The 18,382-nt window shown below is 43.7% G+C and overlaps 1 protein-coding gene across 3 annotated transcripts in view; it reads left to right on the forward strand.

Moving 5' to 3' along the window:
- PHACTR2 (phosphatase and actin regulator 2) overlaps positions 1–18,382 on the forward strand; it is a 182,315-nt gene that overhangs the window by 44,769 nt on the left and 119,164 nt on the right. For 2 of the 3 annotated variants that reach the window (XM_074948542.1, XM_074948544.1), the window contains exon 1: positions 1,224–1,467. The exons of the other annotated variant lie outside the window; for it this stretch is intronic. In XM_074948542.1, the coding sequence (XP_074804643.1) occupies positions 1,425–1,467 (43 nt within the window). In that variant the 5' untranslated portion in view covers positions 1,224–1,424. Of the gene's footprint in view, positions 1–1,223; positions 1,468–18,382 lie in introns of those variants that run through there. 3 annotated transcript variants of the gene reach the window in all.

Genomic DNA, 18,382 nt, shown 5'->3' on the forward strand with positions numbered 1-18,382 from the left:
CCAACTTCCAATCCAGTAATTAGTTCATCTTTATTCATCTTAATTCATGGATACAGCTTTGTCTTAATCACTTCAGGTATTGCACAAACACTCCCCCATAGCCACACCACAAATCCAGAATCTGAAGTGCATTGAGACTTTTTTTAGGAATATAGCGTATGTGGGTGGGAAATAATGGAAAACCTATCAAAAACATCCAGCTTTGGTGAAATTAGTGGCTCTCAATAATCCTGATCCTACAAGCTGTAGCACAAGAGCATAGAAGTACTGTGGAAATCAGTGGGGTTCTGCATGGGCCCAGGAGTCCTCTTATATGGAGCAATTTGTGGGGTCAGGGTCAGTTATTTTAGTCTACATTTTTTTAACATACCAGGTAAGATCAGGACATCCCAGTATTTAACTTTGATGCCTTTTACAACTGAAATATGGGTATGTTTTAGGCTGACGAGATAGCAAGTGTGAAAAATCCGGACGGGGATGGGGGCTAATAGGAGCCTATATAAGAAAAAGCCCCAAATATCGGGACTGTCATTATAAAAATTGGGACATCTGGTTACCCTAGTATGTTTTGGGCTGTGGGGAAATGGTTGGTAACGGATTTGGGCTTCTAGTGGCATCAGGAGGTTCTACTGATTAAACTTTATTTTTCTGAATGTATCTTTAATTAAAGGTTTTTTAAAAAAGTAATAATAAAAAATCCTTGCAAGACCGTATAAAGTGCAGGGAGCTGTGAGGAGAACTATAATGCCTCTGTGCGTGTGTACGTGTGTACATGTGCTGTGGTTGCTATTCCATCCTATAACTAGCACCACCAGAACACAGAGAACTCAGGTTTCAGAGCAGCAGCCGTGTTAGTCTGTAGTCGCAAAAAGAAAAGGAGGATTTGTGGCACCTTAGAGACTAACCAATTTATTAGTCCTTTGAGGTGGGGGAGATAAAGAGGGATAAGAGCACTAAAGACAAGCAGACCGTGTTAAATTTAAGTACCATGTCTAAGTACTTTATTAGTTCTCCTTGCTGGTACAGCCACATGGAGACCATCACAGGAACAGTTTGTAGTTTTAAGCTACTCTCCTCTAACACAAAGTAGCTTAAAACTACAAACTGTTCCTGTGATGGTCTCCATGTGGCTGTACCAGCAAGGGACGCCCTCCCCGTGACCTTTGACCCTCCCCATAATCTGCATAGAGGAATGACAGGCATTCAGCTGAGCAGGAACAGTCGTGAGCTGGGCTGCAGCCGGAGGAGGTGGACTTACAAACCAGCCTGCGAGCAGAGGCAGGAGTTCCAGTCTGGTAGTAAAACAGCAAGCCCAGGGAAAAGGTGAAATGAACCCTTGGAAATGTCTGTGGCAGAGACTACATGACCAGCGGACCAAGAGAGCTGCATGATTGTTGGACACCGGCCCTCTTAAAGGTTAAGAAATGGGCCAGACCTCAGTCTCCTCTCTGCCTGAGCCAGCCAGCGGTGAGTAGCACGGGAAAGCAGCAAGCGAGCAAGCCTTTGCGCCGGACTCCCCCCGGGGGGTGTTTGGTGCGCTCTGTAACTGTTGTTTTCTCAGTTGAAGAAAAGTCAAACTGCAGTGAGTTAAACAAGCTGCAGCGTGTCCAGTCCCCATAGATGGACGGAACAGCAGCGCTGCACCAAATTCTTTGTCAAAGAAAAAGTAGAATGCCTTTGGGGTTGCATGCAGCAGAGTTTGTCTTAAAGGCACCGGGCGCTCTTTTCCTAAAAGGATGCCTTCGTTTGGCATTAATTTAATACCCCTTTATTGCTTTAACCTTGGTTAGATCTGGAACTACCCTTTTTGAAAATAAAAAGTTAACTTGATCATAATATAGATCTATAGGTCAGGGAATCACACATTCCTTACTGTCTTTTTTTTTTTTTTTTTTAAATCAGAAACTGTTTGTCTAAGATGCAAGAAAAGAGTGCTTTTGTTGTTCTGCTTTGAAACATATGGAAAAGAAGAGTATGCAATGGAGTTCTGCTGTCTAAAGCACTTCTTAACGCCTATTCTAAATGTTTTAGCTTTGGTTTGATGCATATATTTCCTTCTCTGTTTTCCATCCTCCCCCGCCCCCCGCTCTGCTTCCACAGAATACAAACACTGTCTAGCCATATCAAAAGTTTTTAATTCTGCACTAATATATATATTCTCTTTACTCATCATTCATTTGAATTTTTAAAAAAGCCATCCAGGCATAACTGACATGTAACCAAAGAGTGTTTCTCTGAAAACATTAACAGGCTCTCTCTGAGCTGCAATGCACTGTTTCTTTCCTCTCCCCTTCTCCGCCCCTGCAATATTTTTTAATTAAAAAAAGAAAGAAAGGAAGGAAGGGGACCTCTGGCACTTATCCCAGCAGTACGGCTAGAACCCACCCATCTGTTTGCTCTTGGCTCTCTTACATTTTATGTGTAAGCTGACTGTTAAAAGAAATAACATTAGTGGAATTTTTTAAAAATTTTGGTTCTTTCCAAATTGACTTTTTGAAGATTAATATTATATATTTGATATTTTGGGGCAGAAGCATGTTGATAGAACCTAGTGTGTTTTCTTTACTGAACAAAAGATCAGCTAACCCCAACAACAATAAAAGAGAAGGGAATGTAGAATCTAAATTAATACCAGCAAGGTTTGAAATTTTTACTGGAAATTTCAATGTACTCAGAGTTTTTTCTTTAACACCTCTTCCTCTTGCCATCCTTTAAAATAAGCAAACAAACCAACCCTTTGAGGCTGACCACTCTGTATGCTTTGCATTTGTTTCCAAGTGTGTTCAGTGACACAGACAATGGGAACCTTTTGCAAATCAAGACACTATATATCAAACGCTCTTTTCCCTTCTTTACTGTTTATTCATGGTGCTGTGGGGTATTAGAGAACGGTTTTATGAAAACATGGAGGTTTTCTGGAAAAATATATCATGTTGCAGATGGTATAATTTTCAGTTCCCACCATGCATGAGCCTAGTAAAATTATCTGTGTAAGAAAACTTCGATTACTCCTTCTCTTGACTCACTTCATCTTCTATGAATATACGTTAGAGAAATTTGGCCATATTTTTAAAGGTCTCACCCAACAGCAAGCACATTAGAATTTCATCAAGGTAGCTGTTGTTAGGAAACAAATTTAAGGAAACGGAAGCCTTAGATAAAGTTTTTGTTAAACTTCCTTTACAAAAATGTGTTCAAAATGTTGTGTGTAAATGTGTTTTGGGTGTGGTTAGGGGATGGGGTTTGTATATCTTGAAACATGTTACTTGGAGAATATAGACACAAGGTGCACACTGATGAAGAATAATTGTACTGGTTTTATAACTAACTTAAAAAATCTCAGAATCCTCTTTTAATTGAAAGCAGCATTTTCACTTCAGAGCAACAGAAGAAAACCAGCTGGAAAATGTACATTTTGATGGTACTTTGTGGAGCTGCAGATGAGTTATACAAATTGTAAAAATTTTAACTGACAAGCATACTATCCTTATGATTCTTGAGTTAGAGGTAGCCTTGTCTGAATACCCTTGTAATATGACATTGATGCAGCTTTCAGAGAGTTTCACAAAACTGCAGTAAGCTTCTGAAAATGTCTGGGAAGTATATTCTCAGCAAGAAACCCTTGAGACAAATACGTGGGTGGATAGGTCCTATGGAATCTGTTTTTCTATCTAGTCTATTTTACAGGTCTGGTTTGGATGCTTAAAAAGTCATAAGCTTTTGGGGCCAATTCCTGTTCCACTGAATTCAATGAAATGACTTCCTCTTGACTCCTCTGGTTTTCAGAGTAGCAGCTGTGTTAGTCTGTATTCGCAGAAAGAAAAGGAGTACTTGTGGCACCTTAGAGACTAACCAATTTATTTGAGCATAAGCTTTCGTGAACTACTTATGCTCAAATAAATTGGTTAGTCTCTAAGGTGCCAAAAGTACTCCTTTTCTTCTTGACTCCAGTGGAGCTGGGTTGCCCCCTCATGAATAGATGGGCCAAAAATCTTCATTCAGTTTGACATACCAGCCAACTACAAGATGTATAAACCATTGACAGTTGCTAGAGATTAGAGAGTTAAAGGAGAGCTTTACCATTTATACTCAGGGGCTGCAAATCTGTTTTAGTACTAAGGAATCAATAGGGCATTCAAACCCTTAGCCACCCAAGCAAAAGCACCTGTGAAAGGGCATACCCTGGCCTGGGGCTGCAACTAGTGTTGCCAACCCTCCAGGATTGTCCTGGAGTCTCCAGGAATTTAAAGATTAATCTTTAATTAAAGATTGTCATGTGATGAAACCTTCAGGACTACGTCCAACCAAAATTGGCAACCCTAGCTCCAGCCTCTTTCTCATCCAAGCTAACATTTAAGCTCTGATTGTGCAGTATGATTTTCTAGTGTGGACTGTTGTGCCTGTGTGATGTTAAGGGTCCAGCATCTGGGCACCAGAGGTTTGAACTACAGGATCACATTTCAGAATTGGGGCCTTAGATTTGCTCAAGAAGCAGAAATTTGTTCAGTTTAGAAAAAAATTAAAATGAAGATTCCAGGGGGTTCTTGCCTAGAAAATGGGAAGTATCGGTTGTAATGGCCTACATTTTTGATTATTTATTTTAAATCAAAAGATTTTTTTTTTAAGGGGGCAGGGAGAGGACCCTGAAAAGTAAGTTTGTTTGGTATTTATCTGGAAATGTGTGTTTAAAATGCGTAGACCCAAGAAAGGAGGGCCCCAAATACATTTTGAGTGTTTCCCATGGGTGTCTTGCAAGATCACGGCCTAAACCTAAAACCAGAGCTAGCATCAGTTCTGCAACAGGTTGCCCTTTCCTGTCTGTGTACGAAGTTTGCATTTCCATGTCCGTCTCCCATCTGCGACCATATCTCCCAAACCTCCTTCATCCTACACAGCAATGCTCCCTAGCACCTTACAGTATCCAGACGTTGCCGGAGAGAGAGAAAACTATTTTGGACATCAAACTTGCTACAAAAGTAAAATCACTTGCTGTGCCCCTGACTCAGCAAAGCACTTAACAGTGACTTTAAGGGAACTTATGCACATGGTTAAGGTGACACACCCTTTTATTTGTTTATTTTCTTAAACCACTCACTATTTTTCCTTTGCATAAATATATCTTCCCTCCTGTAATTTTAGTGTCTCTTTCCCCTCTGGTTAGCTTATTTCTTTTACTCTTTCTTTTCATTAAGGACCTATTTCTGCTCTCATTGATTCTGTTTACACACATTGCCTTCACTGGTGTGTGTTCAGGTTTACACTGGTGTAAAAGAAAGGAGGATCAGATCTGAAATCTGTTCTTTCCCCTAACCCAGAGGCAGTCAAACTGCGGTCTGCAGACCACTGGCAGAGCAGTTGCTGGCTGTCTTTAGAGAGCTGGCTGGTCACATGGAGCTGGCTTCTCCGCCTTCGCTCCAGCTGCTCAAACACATTTAAAAGGTTTTTCTAGAGTTCTTTTTCTGTGCATGCCCTTGCTCTAGCTGCATCGAAGATGCTCTGTAAATGTGACTGGTAGGGAAAGTGGGCAGTGCAATTGTAAAAGATGAGGGGGACGGTGGGTCCAGTAGACAACCTCTGTGTTGAAACGTGGCCCACTTTTTTTTTTTTTTTTTTTTTTTTTTTTAAAAACACAAAGTTTGAGAACATCCTGCCTTAGTTCCTCTTCCTTCCTCCTCTCTGATCTTTCCCAGGCCTGACAGGACTTGCCAAACCAGCACTCCGTTCCCATTCACTGAGAGATGTTCAGGGACTTAGCTTTGCACTCAAGAGCTGATCAGTGCAACTGTCGCTTCTGCTTTCTGTCCAGCAGATCAGTGGCTTTCAAGAAGAGAGAAGAGCTGCTGACCACTGATGGGAAGCAGCTTTTATAAGTAGTTCTTGTATTGCTTGGTGCCAGCCACTTAGTACCGTGAGGGTGGAGACTTCTCATATGGAAGAGTGGGAGCCACACTGGGAATGTAGCACTCAAAAGCCCTTATCCCTGGAGCTGAAAAACTAAAGTCCATTGGATCCTGCTATTTGTTGAGCTTGGCATTCTGTGCAGGCATTATCAGGGGTCAAAAGTTAACTTGTTTCTCAGAATGCTTATTTTTCTCTCTTGGGGCTAGGGGCTTCCTGTTAGTTGACACAGCAATTACATCTTTTCCTATGGCTGGCCAGAGGACTTGCAGCTTGTTTTGACCAGCCAGGCACATCACCAGCAATTTTTTTTCAGAATGCAATGGAAAAGGTGATCTTTGTTTCTCTGAAAGAACAAAGCTAGGTATCAATAAGCAACCCAATTGAGTCTTTCTAAAAGCTGTGTAGTGTAGACAAAGCCTATGAAGCAGGGCTGATACCTGGTGTGCCAGAAAAGCTGGCTTTAACCATGTGATAGCCCCAGAAGGCAGGGATATGGAGTTGTTTCACCAGGAAAAAGCAGTACACAGCTCCAGGAGGAGGGCTGTGGACTCCCTTTAGCTAGGGTAAGGATTTGGTCCTGAAGAGCCAAGGAAAACTGTATTTTTTTATAAATACTTAAGAAATTGGACCCCAGGAAGGGGGAATATTATGTTAAATAATTTGGTCTGGAAACAAGTTATTGTAGATATGCAAGAGGGAACTACAGGTGGTATGCCTGCAGTGCCATGAGAGGGCATGCTCCAGGGTTGGTGCCTTGCCACAAACAACTAGGAGCTAATGTCCAAAAATCAGATGCACCCAAATTACTCCATCAAACTGAGGTGCTTCCGTTGCCCCCACTCATCCTCCTCTGCTCCCTCTTTCTAAAAAACAGAGACAGAGGGAGCCTGACAAAACAGACAACCCTTGCAGTATGAACAGAAAGTCAACTAATTCAGGCTTTTCCCCAACTGGGGGAGTGAATTTTATAGCCAGGGAGCTCTCACTGAAAATGCTCTGCCTGCAAACCTCCTCACAGAGAACTTTGGGACCGTTAGTCAAGCACCTCATCTGATCTCAACTGCTACTCTTTTGTTTATATGGATTAAGAATTGGTCTCCGAGACAACTAAGACACAGTCCATTTAAGGCTTTATAGGTTAAAACCAGCCCCTTTAATTTAACCCTGTCATAAATATAAAGGGAAGGGTAAACCCCTTTAAAATCCCTCCTGGCCAGAGGAAATCTCCTCTCACCTGTAAAGGGTTAAGAAGCTAAAGGTAACCTCGCTGGCACCTGACCAAAATGACCAATGAGGAGACAAGATACTTTCAAAAGCTGGGAGAGGGAGAGAAACAAAGGGTATGTGTGTCTGTCTATATTTTGTCTTTGCCGGGGATAGACCAGGAATGAAGCCTTAGAACTTTTAGTAAGTAATCTAGCTAGGTACGTGTTAGATTATGATTTCTTTAAATGGCTGAGAAAAGAATTGTGCTGAATAGAATAACTATTTCTGTCTGTGTATCTTTTTTGTAACTTAAGGTTTTTGCCTAGAGGGGTTCTCTATGTTTTGAATCTAATTACCCTGTAAGGTATCTACCATCCTGACTTTACAGGGGGGATTTTTTTTTATTTCTATTTACTTCTATTTCTATTAAAAGTCTTTTTGTAAGAAAACTGAATGCTTTTTCATTGTTCTCAGATCCAAGGGTTTGGGTCTGTGGTCACCTATGCAAATTGGTGAGGCTTTTTATCCAACATTTCCCTGGAAAGGGGGGGTGCAAGTGTTGGGAGGATTGTTCATTGTTCTTAAGATCCAAGGGTCTGGGTCTGTAGTCACCTAGGCAAATTGGTGAGGCTTTTTACCAAACCTTGTCCAGGAAGTGCGGTGCAAGGTTTTGGGAAGTATTTTGGGGGGAAAGACGTGTCCAAACAGCTCTTCCCCAGTAACCAGTATTTGTTTGGTGGTGGTAGCGGCCAATCCAAGGACAAAAGTGTGGAATATTTTGTACCTTGGGGAAGTTTTGACCTAAGCTGGTAAAGATAAGCTTAGGAGGTTTTTCATGCAGGTCCCCACATCTGTACCCTAGAGTTCAGAGTGGGGGAGGAACCTTGACAAACCCAGAAACAAACTGGATGCTCATGTAGATCAGAGAGTATTGGTGTAATGCAGTGTGCTTTTTTGCTAGGGAAAAACCCTTTGCAAGCGGCTGTTGGACACTGTATACTAAATATCCATTTGTTTGGAGTTTGCACTGAGACCCTGATAAACTACACAAGGGATTTCAGTTCTGAGTGATTGCACAGACTCAGGCAATAAGGGCTTTCTGATAAGTTCAGAGATTTGTTCTGTACTCTGATTTTTTTTTTTTTAATTTACGTTTTTTATCATAAACACAACACAGTCATGTGGATTTTAAGGTGGGAAGGGTGAGTGTCAATAGTTGTGTTGAAAAGTCTTGACAAAGAGATTGAGAACAGTTTTTCTAACTTGATAAATACATTGGAAGCTTCTTCTCATTTATATGCAGGCTCCTTTACACTGCTTTGGCAGGTAAAGGGGCCATGAAGGGGGTGTCAGTACTATTCAAACTCTGACAAACTATTGGACATTGTCTGAGTTATGAGAAATAATGAGGTATGGTCTAAACTACATATGCAATATACTAGGTGTGAGCTGTGATTCTGACAGTCAAATTTATCCTGGCATGAAAGTATAGTTCCCAAGCAGGTCAGTGATTGGGCAGGCAATACGTTTATTAGCCAGTTTTCAGAGTAGCAGCCGTGTTAGTCTGTATTCACAAAAAGAAAAGGAGGACGTGTGGCACCTTAGAGACTAACCAATTTATTTGAGCATGAGCTTTCGTGAGCTACAGCTCACTTCATCGGATGCATAGTGAGCTGTAGCTCAAGAAAGCTTATGCTCAAATAAATTGGTTAGTCTCTAAGGTGCCACAAGTACTCCTTTTCTTTTTATTAGCCTGTGTTGTTCAGTGGGGGTAGGATTGAGAGTCAGAAGATGTAAGTGCTATTCTGTGCCACTCGCTCACCTGTGTCACTTTGGGCAAGTCCAGGAACCTTTCTCTACTTCATTTTCACCCATCTGAGAGAGAGAGTCATGCGTGCCAATCTTTGCAAAGTGCTTAGAGAACTACTGATGAAAAGTACTACCAGGCCCTGTCCTATTTTTATCATGTATCTTTTGGGTAAAATTTTCAGAAGTGTCTAAATACCTTGGGAGCCTACATTCCATGGACTTTCAGTAAGGCATTTTGAGTCTAAATCACTATTGAAAATAAGAATTAGGCTCCTAAGTCACTTGGATGCTTTTGAAATTTTACCCTACATCTTATTTTTTTTAGTATCTCGAAAATGTATATTAGCTTTTCATACTTTTTAAGGCCAGAAGGATCTGTTAGATCAGTGGTTCTCAAAGCCGGTCCGCCGCTTGTTCAGGGAAAGCTCCTGGCGGGCCGGACCGGTTTGTTTACCTGCTGCGTCCGCAGGTTCAGCCGATGTGAGCTGCGGGAAGGGTGGCGAGCACGTCCCTTGGCCCGTGCCGCTTTCCGCAGCCCCCATTGGCCTGGATCAGCGAACCGTGGCCAGTGGGAGCTGCGATCGGCCGAACCTGCGAACGCGGCAGGTAAACAAACTGGTCTGGCCCGCCAGGGGCTTTCCCTGAACAAGTGGCGGAACGGCTTTGAGAACCACTGTATTAAATCATAACCTGGCCTTCTAAATAACACCCAGTTACCCCTACATGTGACAATGACCTATGTCATTTTTGAAAATGAGACTTAGGAATCTAAGTCTGTTAGGTGTGTTTGAAAATTTTTCCCATTATGTTGCAGTGTTCTGGTACGGCAGTCCATTGAGTACAGACATACATTCAGGAAATGTCCAGTGCATATTTTGTTCAGAATGTTTGATTCTTCTTTGGAGAAGTGTGCGTGTATGTTTGGATTTGTCTTTTGTTTTGACTTTAGAATTTGTGAGGACATTTAATGCTCATGAAAGTAAAGGACTCAGTGCTGATTTTGAGCCAGAGGGATTGCAAACACGCACATCACAAAGTTTCTCCCATTAACTCTCCCAATGTATCCGAGCCCCAAGCCTCAACAAGCTTGCAATTCCACTCTGTAGCTCTTGCACACACAGCCTGCTAACTGTGATGGATTTTGTGGTAATATTGGGGTATGGACAAATGGGAACTAGAATGTGACCACAAAATTCATTTTCCTTTGCCAACTAAGTTGAGATTTCAACCCAAGTCTTCAGAAGTGAAAGTCACTGCTTCCCTTGAGTTTTGAACCTTGGCACACACGTCTAAACCTGAAAGAAAGATGCTATCTGCCTTTCTGTTTAAGAAAAACTGCACTTCTGAAACATTCTTTTCATTCAATTCTTTCTTTTCAGCCATAAATAAACCTGATTGGACTTCACGTACAGTAAATAACTTTTCCATTTTTTTCATTCTTACGTCTGGAGTCACAAAAAAGGTGCAGCATAAGAGTACAACTAGGAAGGCTAATAGTTTTGTTGTGAATATGAGCAATAGCCACCTCTATGCTGACTTGAACCAAGTTTTAAACAACATAGGATTGGTAGGATTTTATCTTTATTTTTTTCCCACAGGAACAAACAATGGGAAATTTAGGATTGTGCCCACATAATACTGAGGCTATGGGTACACGATGGTCTGTACCTGTGTTGGCATAGCTATGTTGGCAGAGCCCCTTAGCGTAGCCTAAGTGCACATTGACGGAAGGAGTTTTTCTGCCAGTAGAGAGAAACCACCTCCCCAAAGGACATGAACTATACGGACTGAAACAACCCTCTGTGAGCATAGCTGTGTCTACACTGGAATTTTTTTTTACATAGCTATGTCAGTCAGGAGTGTGTTTTCTTCACACCCCAAACAGACACATCTATGCTAGGATAAATTTTAACTGTAGACCAAGCCTGAGAATTGGAACTCTGTCCTTTTTTGTCTCTTGCACTGTACCCTTGTGTAATTATGGATAGGGCCCTATCAAATTCAGGACCATTTTGGTCCATTTCATGGTCATAGGATTTTAAAAATCGTAAATTTCATGATTTCAGCTATTTAAACGTGAAATTTCACAGTGTTGTAATTGTAGGGGTCCTGACCCATGAAGTTGTGGAGGGTCACAACATTATTGTAGGGGGGGTTGTGGTACTGCTACCCTTACTTCTGTGCTGCTGCTGGCGGCGGCGCTGCCTTCAGAGGTTGGCAGCTGGAGAGTGGTGGCTGCTGACTGGAGCCCAGCTGTCCAGTTTTCTATAGAACTACATTATCAAATGGCCTTCCAGACGTTTCTATCAAACCCAAACCCCTAGGAGTTCTCAACTCCGCGCACATACCCCTCTTTTCAGTATCTAATGATAGAAGATTCTACTCCATAGCCCGCTTCTCTCTCCAGTCACCATTCTCCTTCCTTTCCAGACAACAGTTCTGTAACTTTCGTACTGCTGAATAAACGTTAATAGAGACCAAGTAATAATACCTGACTCTTATATGGCATTTTTCATCAGTAGATCTCAAAGCATTTTACACAGGAAGTATCATTATCTCCGTTTTATAAATGGGGAAACTGAGTCACAGAGTGGCAAAGTGAGTTGCCCAAGATCACCCAGCAGGTGAGTGGCAAAGCCAGGAATAGAACTCAGGTCACCTGAGTCCTGCTCCTATATTCAGTAGGCCACACTGTCTCTATTGGCCCTCATCTCTTCCCTTCTAACTTTTTAGAATAACCATTATCAGTCATAATCCAGCATCTAAAAACATATCTCTGATCTTTAGGATCTCCCCTGAGAGCTAATAAAATAGGATTATTTGGGACCAGGCTGGGGACTGAGTTCCAAAAGCTGAGGGGCCCTCAAAGAGAGTAACCTGCTAGCTGCCTGCATTCTCTTGTACAAATGGGGCTCCAGATCATGTGCATTTGCTGACTGCAACTGTGGCAATATGGCATGGGGAGAGAAGGGGATTTTCATTTAAGTCCTGTCAGGCCATATAGAGAGAGATAAATTTTTAAAAAATCAGAGAACCTGGAGTAGGAGGGTGAGGAAAACCTGTTCAAATTAAAAACAAACCTTCTCCCCAAACCAAACACACTGGGTTTGTTTTTTCCTGGAAAAAAACCAAAAACCCAATCACAGGTTTTTCATAGCCCTCCCCTCAAGTGAGTCCCACAATCCTCCAGTCAAGTGTTTGTTGTCACATCTACTGCAGGGTAAGACAGCTGAGTCCAAACAGTACATGCTCTTTCCATACCACTATCCTAAGTCTAGAATTATGCTCAGGCTCTGGAAGGTGATAAGTAACATGGGAAGGATATACCAATGCTGCAGCAGGACTGTTAATAGGGACTAGACGTGCAGGGGTGTAACTGTAAACATCAGGTTGATTGCAGGGCATGAAAATGGCCTGCAAGTGTTTCCTCACCTCCTCTGCCCCAACCTCTGACCAGAATCACACAGGTTGCAGCAATGGTTCTTTTTGTTATCTGAAACAATTCAACCTTCCCCATTCACAATCAAACCATACAACTTTTAGTAGTCCCAGTCCATACTGGCAATAGGGGGTTGCACTGTCACATGGAGACTGTTTGCCAGGACACTTACGGTATTTTGAATAGTTACCTGAGACTTGAATGGCTTACAGGCCTTATGGAAGCTCTCTGTGTAGGAATGAATTTCACCCAATGAACATAGCTTTCAATCCATAGGCCACTTGGGAACAAGAAAGTCAAAGATGACAGACCTCTCCAGTCACCATTCTCCTTCCTTTCCAGACACAGTTCTGTAAGGTTCGTATTGCTGAATAAACATTAATAGAGACCAAGTAATAATACCTGACTCTTATATAGCACTTTTCATCAGTAGATCTCAAAGCATTTTACACAGGAAGTATCATTATCTCCGTTTTATAGATGGGGTTATGACTGATAATGGTTATTCTAAAAAGTTAGAAGGGAAGAGATGAGGACCAACAGATGGGAGGGGGGCATAGCTCAGTGATTTGAGCATTGGTCTGCTAAACCCAGGGTTGTGAGTTCAATCCTTGAGGATTGGGATCTGGGGCAAAAATTGGGGATTGGTCCTGCTTTGAGCAGGGAATTGGACTAGATGACCTCCTGAGGACCCTTCCAACCCTGATATTCTATGACTCTAATGTTTTTTCTCTGCTTAGAACAGCTATGATGGACAATTGTTAGTGTTGGAGGATTTGAAAGAAGCAGGCCCCCAGACATCCCAGTCATAGTGTGGCAGGGCAGAGTGTCAGACTGCATAAGGAATAAAATGAGAGGAAAATGTGCAAAAAATGGTGAAGATCTGTGTATGTTGTATTGGCAAGGGATTGGTTAATTGTATACTGGCTAATAATATTTTCTATTATCTGACAAGTCGAGCAGCTCTGTAAGGTAAGGTAAAGCTGTTTGTGAGTGACATCCTTATGATACTATGCATTGTTACATCAAAAGATGTAGACTAGAGCCCTGCGGTGGGACTGGGATCCCTCAGGACTTGCTGCCATAACAGCAAGAGTGGGTAACGTACTTTATTGCAGACGGGATTGGGTGGGTAAAAAACCCAGACTGCGATAATTTGCGGGAAAACACTAAATCTTTTTTTAATAAAGGCTTTCATACTTAAATTTATGCGAGGGATAGAAAAAGATTTGATGTCTGTTACTTTAATTCCTGTTGTGTTTTTATATGGTTTAAGCAAGATTTGTTTTATTCTTTTAGTGATAAAAATTGTCTGAATCAGTCTCTCTGGTGGGATTTGCAGAATTAAAGTTTTTGCAGGTGGGAGCAGGATAAAAATGCAAGAAACACTGCGGGAGTGGGCATAGGGATTGCCGGGTGGGACAGGAGTGAGATTTAAAAAATAGTCCTGCTCAGGGCTAATGTAGACCGTGAACGTTGTTTTCTTTCCCCCGATTGCCACTTCACTTGTTTATGAATCTGAGCAGTGTTAGTGAGTGGAATCGGGGGTATGGTGCAGCTGTCCTAACACTTGAAACTGTGCTGAGAAGGCAAACTGTACACAGTAAGATCAACTTTCATCCCCCACAAAGAACATCAATTGTACTGATGCTGAGAGATGTTCACTGTGGCCAACTGGCCAAACATCAGCAACAAAACTAATCGTGTAGAGGAAGTCTCCCTATTTGTATATTATTAAATCATTTTTGTATTTTCTGTGTCTGAATGAGCTGGTGTTTTAGTTCCAGGGTCATGCCTAATAGAGATCCAAGAGCATTGCAGGTGTGCTTGATATTGGTAGAAGATTTGGGGTTTTAGCAGCACTTGTACAAAGAATTAACATCACACAGTTTGTAAATAAAAGCAAATTACAATGAACCTCATTCTTCACAAAATATGAACAGGCTCTGCTAAATATTCGTTTCGGATAAATAAATAATTTCCACAGCTCGAATGATTGTTCTGTGACAGACAATGAAATTTGACATTTTCACCATGACCAACATTTTCAGCTCAAGCCATGATTTGCCTGGGGTGATAGCTAGAGGCAGACAGGGATGCTTCTGAAGTCCTCAGGCTTCTTATTAAATGGCTGCAGCTTTGGCTGAGAACTGAACCCAATCTACTTATTTTTTCAACGACTCTTGACTGGGGATCAACCTCCATGGGCTGATATGTCTGGGGTTTGTTACCCAGAACTTTGTTGCTGCCATCTGATATATTGTAAATGTTACAGTTCAACCATTTGCATCTCTGCTGATGAAGAAATAAGGCATCTCCCCTTTCTCCTCTGCCCATATATCTCTAGACCAAGGATGGCCAATGCTGAACAATATAGAGCCAAATTGTTGTTTGGTCATGGCCCTCAACATTCTTACCAAAGTAAGAGGGCACTTGTCATGAGGGAAGTTGGGTTGGGTGTGCAGGAGGTTTCACAGTGGAGCCACTTGTCATGAGTGTGTGTTAATTTTTTTTTTTTTAACAGCTGGATTGGAGTCTCCTCCTTCACAGCTCCATCTAAATTCAGTGCAGCCCACTTCATTCTTTTAAACTGACCCGCCATTTGTTTAAATTATAAATTTATGTATCCCAACTCTGTGGCAAGGCAATCTGATCATCCCCAGTGACTTGTTGCGCAATCTTCTGCCTGTTGGAATCAGGGGTGCACTGAATCATGGTGTTTCAGGCATGCCAAAAGGCACAACAGTCCAGTGGGGAGACACCATGCTGGGGTCCTACATACATGCATCTGTGTTCCCAAATCAAACTTTGCAGGTACAATAGGGAGTAAGAGACTAGGAGACACATTGGATGCTCTTCCCAAAACCTAAGTTCTCCCATGAGCCACCAATTAAGCATCCCTGTATTTCCCATACATGTTCTTATGTGACTTTTGATCTCCTTAGCTCTATCATCTAATGAATCCTTACAGGTTTGTAAGTTGTAGCTAACCTCATAATGGAAATTCAGAGGCCAGCGCACTGCCACTTCAGTAAGTACTCTACTCATTCATTGTTCTGTGGTACATGGACAGCTCATGTACTATGTTAAAATATATTTCCTGTCTTTTGGCTGGGGACAGTAGTGACTGCATCATTTTTGTTATTTCTGACCTGAATAGCAGCCCTTCCTGCTGTATAATATATGCAAAGCATTAAAGTCATAACAAGCAACTAGCCCAGTATGAAACCTAATCTTTTATGTGTTTTGGTTTCGTTAGGTGAAGGAATGAACACAATGACACTTTTCAGCACATGTTTATTAAACACATCTATTCAGTGAGACACAGTAAAGTAATTTAGCTCATGTAACCACTGAAAGTTGTTCTAATCTGGTAGGAAGTGATTTCTGGATTCTAGCTGTCTTTACTGGGAAAAAATAACCCAATACCTTTCATTGCCAAGAATTTATATATGTGTTAAAATTTATTTCATTGCTAATAGTTCCAAATTGGTCATGTATTTCTGTTCCTGTAAATGTATTCAATATGTCTGAAGATTACTGGGTGATTTCTTGACATTTTATTAATTTATTACACATTTGAGTGGAGGAAAGTTGGTTCTTCTTCGAGTGTTTGCTCATGTCCATTCCATATTTAGATGTGTGTGCTTGCCACATGCACTGGTGCTGGAATTTTTTCACTCAGCAATATCTGTAGGGGACCGGCTCTGAAGCCCTCTGGAGTGGCACCCACATGGTGCGGAATAAGGGGCGCCACCAGCTCCCCGCCACCCTCAGTTCCTTCTTGCCGCCAGTAACGGTGCTGGAATGTCTGCTGTTTCAGCTAGCGTTGATTCCTTCTCTGTTCTTGCGAACTTTGAAATCCTGTAAAATAGCTATACATAGTAGTTTTCTTAGTTACCCTTAGTAGTAGTTCTCAAACTCTCCATTCGTCCCAAACGGGACCTAGCTGGGGGTCAGAGCATGCCCCAGTCCCCAGGCTTTAAGCCCTGTGATTGCTGCAAACGGCCTATGCCCATCAGCAGTCCACCTACCAGCTGCCTAAGGTGCTTAGCCAAAGGGCACATAAGTGACAAGTGCTGTATCTGCAAGTCCTTCAAACCTAGGATGAAGAAGGAGCGTGATATCCAGCACTCACTCCGGCACTGGAGCAGCAGTCCGACTCAGTACCGTGGCCTCCATGTGCAGGGCTCCCCCGGAGCCATCCACGAGCTGGCACTGGTCTCCCTCCATGGAAGCCGAAAAAGACTGTGCGGGGAAAATCTCCTACCTCCCATAGGGAAAGGAGAGGGCAGGAGAAGAGCCAAGACCCGAGTACAGCAACTCAACATTCCCCTTTGGAAGTTGGGCCCCAGCTCAAGTCGAGCGGTGCAGCCCATCCCATGCCTTGCCTGCGACTCTGGATAGTGGTTCAGGCCCCGGCCAGCTTCAGGTGCCATCGACGCCCGAAGCCCTTCAAGCAGCTGAGGAGATCCTGACGCTCCTGGTGCCATCTTCACTGGCTCCTGCAGTACCCCGGTCTTGGAGAAAACCCGCGTTGGGACCTATGCATGTGTCCCCACGTCAGAGGTGTACCGTTTCCCATCAAGAGGGGCGTCCCACCAGCGTTAGCCCACCCGCAGTCGTCATGCCTCAGGATGGGAGAGGCAGACTCAGCGGAGCCCTCTTCGGTCCTCACACTGGGGCACCGATCAAGGGACTCGAGAGCGGTACCCTGTACCTCGCTGGTAGATTGGCTCAGACCCTCTGAGGCACATGCCACCCAGCAAGAACTTGGGGACCGGCCCCGACAATCTTCAAGGGCCTGGTACTGATCCCAGGACCGATCGGGCACCAGAGACGGCCAATCATTGGGCCATCATCGCCTGTCTCCAAAAGGAAGGTTGCCCTACTCGGGACGATGCTCCTGGCAACCGGCTTGTAATAGCTTCTGGTCTCGCTCAACATCTTGGTACTTGTCGAGTAGATGAGGCATGGATCGCTGGGTATCTAACAGAGATCCGCCGAATACTGTTGGTCCCTGAGAGCCCAACCAAGACCATCTCGCTCAAGCAGATCGGCTTCGGGAGGCAGCAGCTGGCACCGGTCGGACAAGAGCCCCCACTCAGCCCGATCCTGGTCGCCCAGCACTGACTGCTCTGCTGATAGCTCTGGCTCGGAGCGAGGTTCCCTGACTGCGGGACAAGCCCTGGTACCAACGGTGCTGACTACGTTATCAGCACTGAAACCTATCCCCTGGCCCCAAGTGCGTGGCCTGCCCGATCGGTGTCAGGAGCCTTGGAGAGGCCAGCGGCCTTGGTCCTGTCCCCCTCCATCCTGTCATCCTCCATTGCTTGAGGCTTGGGGGGTTAAGACCCCTGCAGGTCCAGAAGGACCCAGGGGAGCAAGCTGCTGGACCACCAGTGGATGTGGAGGTTCCCACTGCACCGGCATCATCCTCGTCGCCGGATGAGGCTATCATGGGGCCCCCTCACCCAGTTCCTCAGGATGACACTAAGGTACACCAGGAACTTTTGAAGAAGGTCGCTTCTAATCTCGGGCTTCGGGCAGAGGAATTGGAAGAGCCCTTGGACTCTCTGTTCGACATCATCTGCTCCTCAGCCCCTGCCAGGGGGGCTCTACCCCTTCATGAAGGGACTTTCTAAGGTTTATTAGTCTTCCAGCCTTCAGCTGAGAGTGGCCATCCACCAAGCCCTCCTGGGCCGATATGACTTCAATATGTGGCAAGCCGTGGCCAAGTTCGAAGGGTGGCTCCCCGAGGCTTCCAAGAAGGAGTTCCAAGCAATCCTCGATGAGGGCACGACTGCAGCCCTCCAGGCAGCATCAGATGCTGCAGACGCTGCTGCCCTTCCCATGGCTTCCGCTACCTCCATGCGGCGAGCCTCTTGGCTGCTCCTGTTTGGGTTGTCCACTGAGGCTCAGCAGCCAATGCAGGACCTGCCCTTCGATGGCCGGGTCCTATTTGCAGAGCAAACAGACAGCAAATTGCATGGCCTCAAGGACTCCCACAGCACTCTGAAAACCCTG

Source organism: Natator depressus, chromosome 3 (assembly GCF_965152275.1).
Source record: "Natator depressus isolate rNatDep1 chromosome 3, rNatDep2.hap1, whole genome shotgun sequence".
In the NCBI taxonomy this organism is placed as follows: Eukaryota; Metazoa; Chordata; order Testudines; family Cheloniidae; genus Natator; species Natator depressus.